The sequence below is a fragment of the Suricata suricatta genome, chromosome 6, assembly GCF_006229205.1.
Source record: "Suricata suricatta isolate VVHF042 chromosome 6, meerkat_22Aug2017_6uvM2_HiC, whole genome shotgun sequence".
In the NCBI taxonomy this organism is placed as follows: Eukaryota; Metazoa; Chordata; class Mammalia; order Carnivora; family Herpestidae; genus Suricata; species Suricata suricatta.
The window spans coordinates 28,739,463-28,747,673 of NC_043705.1; the positions used below are offsets into that span (position 1 = coordinate 28,739,463).

Below are 8,211 nucleotides of genomic sequence, written 5' to 3' on the forward strand. Positions count from 1 at the left end.
TTTTATTTATTTTTGAGAGACAGAGACAGTGAGAGCAGGGGAGGGTCAGAGAGAGAGGGGGACACAGAATCCGAAGCAGGCTCCAGGCTCTGAGCTAGCCATCAGCACAGAGCCTGACGCGGGGCTCGAACCCACGAACCGTGAGATCTGACCCGAGCCGAAGCCGGCGCTTAACCGACTGAGCCACCCAGGCACCCCTAAGATTTTGTTTTTAACAAGAGGAAAGACCTCACTAGTTCAGAGCACATATTCCTAGGATTACAAATGTTTATGTTCTTATCCAATGACTGAGCTATTCTTAATCTTCTTACAGGGCTTTGCTTTCTAAAAAGTTAATTATGTTCAACATCTGTATTATCAAGCATACTAAAACGACTCGAAGTCTAGAGAGAACTGAGAAGAACTCATTTTCCAAGAGTTTCTTCCTGGATATAAAGCGGTGTTTTTATTCTGGTAAAAAAGAAGAGGACATTGAAAAGTGCACAATAAAGCAGGATTAATGGATTCTGTTACAATATGGTCTTCAATGGTTATTAATATGCAATGCTGTATATAGAGTTAATTGCTAAACAGAGTCATGAGGAGGTTCCATTTACCTTGATATGCAGCATCTGTAGCCTTCCTCTTTACTTCAGCCTCCTCTTCCTCCAATTTCTTTTTCCTAAAGAGGGAAGTAAGGGTAAGATCCTAGCCAGCTCCTCCATAGGTCATAGTGTCCTCATAAAGTAATTTTTGTCAGGTTAACACTGTGGAGGAAAAACCTAAAAAGGAGTACTTATCAGCCAAATGGGACATTTTTAGTGTAATAGCAAACCAACAGCTTTTCGCTCAGGCAAACTAAAGCCACTTTTAAGTTAAAACTAAGTTATACCCTCACGTTGAAATATTCCATCACAGTATCTTCTACAACTCATTCTCCCCTCCCAGCTACCAGGCCATTCTCTAACTTTTCCCTTACAGAATCACTCAAAACTAAAGGGATGGCAGATGGAGGAGATAAGCCAGATTATTTGAGGGAAAAAGGGGTCTAAAGCAACGAAAGGTATATAGAAGAAAGAACAATATAATATAACCCACATCACAATGTCATTGCAAAGCTCATCCAGTCTGCTGTCCATATGCCCAGCTTGAATTAGTTCTGCATCTCTTTTCAGCCGTCTAGAAAGAAAGAGAAGTAAGTTAAATGGGTCTTCGAATCTACTATTTAAAAAATTCTGAAGAGAATCAAAAGTCAGCCCCTTTGGTCTCTCCCAAACATTTGACATTCACTCTGCTAAGTACCTATATTTTTCTTGGGTTTCCTTTATCACTTTCTTTAGTTCCTCAACTCGTTCAGCAGTCAATTTCCGAACAATGACATCTTCAACAGTTTCTACCACTTCTCCCTTTTCACCTCTTTTCCGTCTGTAGAAAATTTAAAAACGAAAACACATTTGTATAAAAGAACATTTGTTCCCACTCCCACTTGATTTCACTGAGCCTCTCCCCCATCTAACACAGACAACGTCTGCTCTATAGTTATCACCCAGTAATATTAATAGATATAAAACAGAATTCCTCAGTAAACACTGTCCACTAAAGAGAAATGCTTTGAACACGTGACTGTGTACTCACTTTGGGGTCTCAGTGGTCTCTAGAAGCTCTGAGTATTGGGAAGCACAATGCTATGAAAAATAAGTAAAAAAAACATGATGAGTAAGCCTGGAAAGGAATGATCTTTCAAAGTTTCAACATACCAGACTAGAGCTTACAGAGGAGAGCTATATGTGAGATATGAGCAGTCTCTAAGAGGGCAAAATACTTTGCATTCAAATCAGTTCAAAATATTCAATATCGGGACACAGAACACGGAGTCTTCTAACCTAGAATTTATAGATGCAGGAAAAAACAACCCAATAACCAATATGTATAGTTAATAACTACTGAGTAGTTACCACATGCAAAGTATTGTTTTAAATGCTTTACAGGTATTGCCTCAACTAAATCTTTACAACAATCCTAAAGTACCTTTTATCTCTGTTTTACAAATGAGAAAACTGAGAATCATAGTCCAAAGATGCTAAGTGAAGTAATACTAAACTCAGACCTTTCTATCTCCCAAGCTTGGACCCTCCTTACCTATTAGTTACACAGACAAAATTTCTAATATGAATGTACATGGGTAGACTGGCCAACAGTGGGAAAAAGGAAAAGGTATTCTCAACTATTTTCACAGCCTTGTGATTAAAGGGCAGGGCCTGGAAGGGAATGCATTTCACATCTGTAAGACTGCTCTAAAAGAGCACTTGCTTGGGAACTTACTTTTTGAGAGAACCAGTCTGGAGGGCGGCCAGGTTCTGCAAAGGGCTTGATCGCTCTGCTAACTGATACCCTACACAAAATGAGAAAAGCCTATTACACATGAAATAGGGAAAAAAAAGGGATGAGGGGAAGGTATGCTAAGAGTTCAAGGTTTGGAGTACAGAATTTAGATCGCTTCTCGGCCTTTTGGCTAAGATAAGTAGAGTACAGAATTTAGAATAATATATTGCCACCATAAAATATTCTAAAATATATGACTATGGAAAATGACGCAAGTACTTTAAAGTCATTTAGAGGGAAAGAATCATTGTGAAACCATTTTCCCAGGTGATATATTTCCTGGTTGAAGTGAAGGTATTAGAGTCTAGTACATTATCATCTCTGTTCATTTGGAGTAGTTTCGTGTTGATTCTGGCTCTTTCGAAGAGACTGGTCTTTTGAAAATCGATTTGTAATATAATATTTTCCAGACTAAAAAGTTATCTTTTAGAGTGCATGGGTGGCTCAATCGGTCAGGCATACAACAGGCTCTCCACTAATAGTGAGGAGCCTGCTTGGGATTTCTCTCTTTGTCCCTTCCCCACTTGTACTCTGTCAAAATAAATAAGCCTAACATTTTTTTTTAAATAATAAAGTTATCTTTTGATCCACTAATACAGCTCACAGGAATGTAAAATAAAAAAAAAAAATTAACAGGGGTGGCTGGGTGGCTCAGTAAGTTAAGCTTGCGGCTCTTAGTTTCAGCTTAGATCATGATTTCAGAGTTCCATGAATTGGGAGTCCTGTGCACTGGTAGTGCAGAGCCTGCTTGGAATCCTCTTCCTCCTTGACCCTGCCCCACTTGCACTGCCTCTATCACCCTCAAAATAAATAAATAAATAAATAAATTTTAAAAAGGTAATAATAATAATCTAGCAAAGCAGCAAGTACCAAGAAGAAAGCATGATGTGGACTTGATCAGACCAAGAGTTAAGTTTTTCCTAAACGCCTGCAAGGGATTTATCTTACGGCATTCCACCTCAACAAAACATTAAATAGACCATAAAAATAACTACAAAATGTATGTGGCAAAAAGGAACATATATGCATTACATAATATTAAGTGAAAAAATGACACAAATTTCTGCTATAATGCAGTCCTGCAATTTTTTAAAAAGTTGTAGATAAAAAGATAAAAAAACAGGCTGAAATAAAAACAAGACTAGAATGGGATTACGGAAGTGTGTAAAGGGGCTTTAACTGTATCTATTTTTGTTTCTTTAAAAAGATCTGAAGAAAACATGACAAACCATTAAGATTTATTAAATCCAGGTACTGGGTACATGGACACCCTATATTTTATTCTCCATAATACTTTTATGATTAAAAAGCTACATAACTTAAAAAAAATTTTTTTTTAATTTTGTGTTCAGATAATGATATCACATAGCTCTTTTCCTTTATAAAGTCCAATATTGTTATATGGATAGCTATCAGCAAAAAATAAAGTTTGATACATAATTTACACTTTGTAGCAAGACAAGCCCCAAATGAATCAAAGATTTAAATGTTTAAAAAAATTTAACTAGGGGCACCTGGGTGACTGTCAATTAAGTGTCAGTTAAGGATTAAATTAATCCTTGCTTGGGATTCTCTCTCCCTCTTTGCCCCTTCCTGCTCACCTGCTCCTGTGGGCATGCTCTCCCCCTCTCTCAAAATAAATAAATAGACAAACATGGAAAAAAAAAACTTAACCATGGAAGTACTAGAAGAAATCATAGGGGACACCTAGGTGGCTCAGTTGGTTGAGCGTCCAACTTCAGCGCAGGTCATGATCTCACAGTCTGTGGGTTCAAGTCCCGCGTCAGGCTCGGTGCTGACAACTAGCTCATAAGCCTGGAGCCTGTTTTCAGATTCTGTGTCTCCCTCTCTCGCTGACCCTCCCCTGCTCATGCTGTCTCTCTCTCTCTCTTCCTCTCTCTCAAAAGTAAATAAAACATTAAAAATTTTTAAAAAATCATTAATAACCTAAGTGTATTTTAAAACTCTTGATGTAAAAATATTACAAGAAAAGATAAATACTGGTTTTTAGAAAAAAAAAATGCATCTCATAGCTCAAACAAATGGCTAATCTCCCTAATATATAAGGAGCCCTCCCCCAACTATGGAGAAAAGACAATCAACAAGAAAAATGGGAGAAAGCACCTTACAAAAAAAATAATATGAATGGCTCCTTAACACACAAAGATATTCAACCTCACTCATAAGATAAATGTAAATGAAAAATATAAAAATATGAGAACAATTTCTCACCTTTTTTAATGTTGTGAAAGATCAAAAACATCTAACAACCAGGACACCGAAAAACAAGCATTGCAATAGATTACCAAGGGAGGAGAAACAGAAACAATCTCTGAGTAGGTCAATTTGAAATATTTATCAAATTCTATGATATCATATATTCTTTGACCCAATAATTCTATTTTCAGTTTATAGACAACTATGCAAAGTCATATTTGTATTAGGAAATGTCTATCAACAGAGTTACAGATAAATAAATGACAGTATATCTATATCACAATACCGCACAGCTACTTAAAAGTCAGTTAAGCGTCTGACTTCATTCAGCTCAGGTCATGATCTCGCTGTCCATGAGTTCCAGCCCTGCCTCAGGCTCTGTGCTGATAGCTTAGAGCCTGGAACCTGTTTCAGATTCTGTGTTTCCCTCTTTCTCTACCTGTCCCTCGCTCACACACACTCTCTCTCTCTCTCTCTCTCTCTCAAAAATAAACATTAAAAAAAATGTCATTTTAAGTTATTTGGAAAATATATAAAGCTGGAGAAATGCTAAGTGTAAACAGAAATGGTGCCTATGTAGACTCATCTGAACAATTAAAAGAGTAGAGATCTGCCACATAAAAACAAATTTGTATACTAATTATAAGGCTTAAGAAAAGTTAAAGGTGTCTTTAGATCCTGAGGAAAAAAAGAGAAAAACAAGCAAATGTTAAAAAATTAAAATGGTTATGTCCTAGGGGGGAAAAAAAAAGATTGGAAACCAGAGTCCTAACTTCTCTGAAAAGAAATACTGAGCGCCAAGACAATTTCAATAGGCAAAGAACAGTCTTTTTAACAAAGACTGGCCACTGGGACAACTGCAAATCTACATGTAAAAGAGACCCCTGCCTTACAACCTACAGAAAAATTAACTCAAAATGGACCAGAGACCCATACACATGGAGCTAAAATTATAAAGCTTTGGGGTTGCCTGGCTGGCTCCGTTGGAAGAGTATGGGACTTGTGATCTCAGGGTTGTGAGTTCGAACCCCCCACAATGGGTGGAGAGATTACTTAAAAAGGTAAACAAACATATAAATAAAAACTATAAAGCTGTGAAAACACAGAAGTAAATGGTTTCTTAGCTATGACACCAAAAGCATAAGCAACACACACACACAAAATTGGACATATCAAAATTAAAAACTTTTGTGCTATAAATGAAACTAATCAAGAAAATGAAAAGACAACACACAAAATAAAAAAAAATTGCAAATTATCTGACAAGCAATTTGTGTCCAAAATATTTACAGAATTCCTTTTTTAATTTTTATTTTTTTAGTTTATTTTTGAGAGACAGAGAGAGACAGCACAGGCAGGGGAGGGTCACTGAGAGAGGGAGACAGAATCTGAAGACAGGCTCCAGGCTCTGACCTAGTTGTCATCACAGAGACTGACGCGGGACCAGAGACCACGAACTGCGAGATCATGACCTGGGCTGAAGTTGGACGCTTAACCAACTGAGCCACCCAGGCAACCCATATTTACAGAACTCTTAAAGCTCAATAATAAAAATACAGATAATCCAAAGGATCTGAGTAGATATTAGCACCTGAAAAGATGTTCAACAACCTTAGTTATCAGGGACATACAAATCAAAACCACAATAAGATACCACTTCACACTCACTAGCATGACACACAATAAGTGTTGTCAGGCAATCAAAAGAAAATTCATTGCCTGTGAAATGTAAAAAAGATGGGGCCCTTTTAAAACATAGTTCAGCCAGTCCTCAAATTATATGATTCCATTTATATGAAATATCCAGAACAGGGAATCTAGAGAGACAGAAAGTAGAGGGAATATTTGCCTGAGAGTAGGTGTGGGGGTGGATGTTAGGGAGATGAAGAGGAGACTGTCAAGTGGCAGCTAAGGATGGGATAAGACACTGCTTTTAAGAGTAATGAAAATGTACTAAAATTAGACTGTGGTGATCATTACACATCTGTCAATATACCGTATTAAGTTTACGGTATTTGAATTAAACCTCAATAAAGCTGTTAAAAAGCAAATACTGCTTAAAGGTTAGTAAGATTTACTGTTAAGAATCCACTAGTGTACTAATAAAATACCCAGCAGTTTCTAAGATTCAAGAAAGCAGCCATCTTAGATGCCTTACCAATTTTGATCTCCACTCCTCATGACCGAAGAGGCTAAACAGAGTTTCTCTCGGATGGACCATGGCTCTGTAGGGCCAGTACTCAGCAGCTTGTGTTCTAAAAGGAGAAAAGTCTTAAGAGAACAAACGGCCGAGACACTAGTTCTAAGGCCCTAAGGAGAGACTAAAAGTCTAATGCAAAACATCCCTACTTGTAAGAACAAAAAGAGTTAGTATCACCGAATCTTGATTTTCACCTAATAAAACACCACCGAGAAGGTACCTATGCAAATTGCACGGAATATCTGACAAAGCATTTTACTTCCTCAAATGACATGGCTACTTCGTTTTATTCTAAAAATAGAAGAGGAATGTCAGAGGCAGCTCCGGAAGACGCCCATTTTTAAGAATATTTTCTTCCAATTAGAACGCAAAGGCTTATGTCCCAGGATTCCGAGCGGCCACCCCTTCTCCACCCCGAGCCTACAGCCCTGCCTCCTCCTTAGCATAAACTTGTTTACTTCTCTCAGTCCCTCCACCTCCACGTAGCTGTTGGGCCTGAAAGACCTTTTCAATGTATCAAACAGAGGTAAATGGCTGAGATGCACAAAACGCAGTTTCCCTAGCGGCCGAAATAACTAACAGTAAAAGCACCCCGTTTCTCTGGGAGATAGAGTACGGGCCTCAAAAACGTTGGTCAGAAAACGAAAGGCTTTTTGAGAGCAAGCTACTCCGTACGGCTCCCAGCATTTAGTCGTCTGCACACTCAAGTCTCGAGAGCCCCTTTATCTTTCACCACGCAGAGCTCCCAAACACACAGGGATTCGGCGAGCTGCTTCTCTCAAATCTCCTCAGCCTCCCTGAGACAAGACCCTTCGCTTCTGGGCGTCTAATCATTGGTCTTCACAATACAATCGAGCGCAGGTCCTTGAAGACCCTGGGTTCTTAGACAAATCATTGTCCCTATTCCTAAGCGCGTGACAGACCAGTCTTTGGTCTAAGAGGAATTCCACACAAAAACAGCGAGCATACTTACTACCCGTTCCTGTCGCCATCTTGGCCCCGAAGACTCCAACCCCTTCCCAGGGAGGACTGCCGGGTGGGGCTGAAGCCAGGGAACGCTGGGAAATAGAGTCCAGACGTTTGTTCGCGGTGCCTCCTGGGAAGCGTAGTCCCAACCTTCTGGAAGAACACGCTCACTAAACCAGGTTTTTTGAGCGCTCTTGGGAAGAAATATCTTAAAAAGGATGGCGCTGAAGCCTCAGAATTTCCTTTAAGTTTCTTAGAAGAGAAATACCTAGGATCCAAGGAAAAGTGTTAAGCACGAAGAATTCTAAGCTGTCCCAAATCCAAACTCCGGCAGTTGGTAACCCGGACCCACATTAGTAGAGTAGAGGTCAGGTCAGAGTAAACGGTCCACGGTAAAGGTCCGCCCCCTTACCTTGCGCTGATTGGCAGCCGTAGGCTTCACTATCTGATTGGCGGAACGAACGCAG

At 39.1% G+C, this 8,211-nt stretch overlaps 1 protein-coding gene across 5 annotated transcripts in view; it reads right to left on the minus strand.

Moving 5' to 3' along the window:
- Window positions 1–8,074, minus strand: part of BRD8 (bromodomain containing 8) — a 20,768-nt gene extending 12,694 nt beyond the window's left edge. For 3 of the 5 annotated variants that reach the window (XM_029941979.1, XM_029941980.1, XM_029941975.1), the window contains exons 1-7: window positions 7,752–8,073; window positions 6,737–6,833; window positions 2,302–2,371; window positions 1,615–1,664; window positions 1,282–1,404; window positions 1,078–1,158; window positions 597–661 (exon numbers count right to left, since the gene is read on the minus strand). In XM_029941979.1, coding sequence (XP_029797839.1) covers window positions 597–661; window positions 1,078–1,158; window positions 1,282–1,404; window positions 1,615–1,664; window positions 2,302–2,371; window positions 6,737–6,833; window positions 7,752–7,770 — 505 coding nt within the window. In that variant the 5' untranslated portion in view covers window positions 7,771–8,073. Of the gene's footprint in view, window positions 1–596; window positions 662–1,077; window positions 1,159–1,281; window positions 1,405–1,614; window positions 1,665–2,301; window positions 2,372–6,736; window positions 6,834–7,751 lie in introns of all 5 variants that reach the window. The other 2 variants (XM_029941977.1, XM_029941978.1) reach the window with 2 other exon arrangements.
- Window positions 8,075–8,211: the final 137 nt, after the last annotated feature.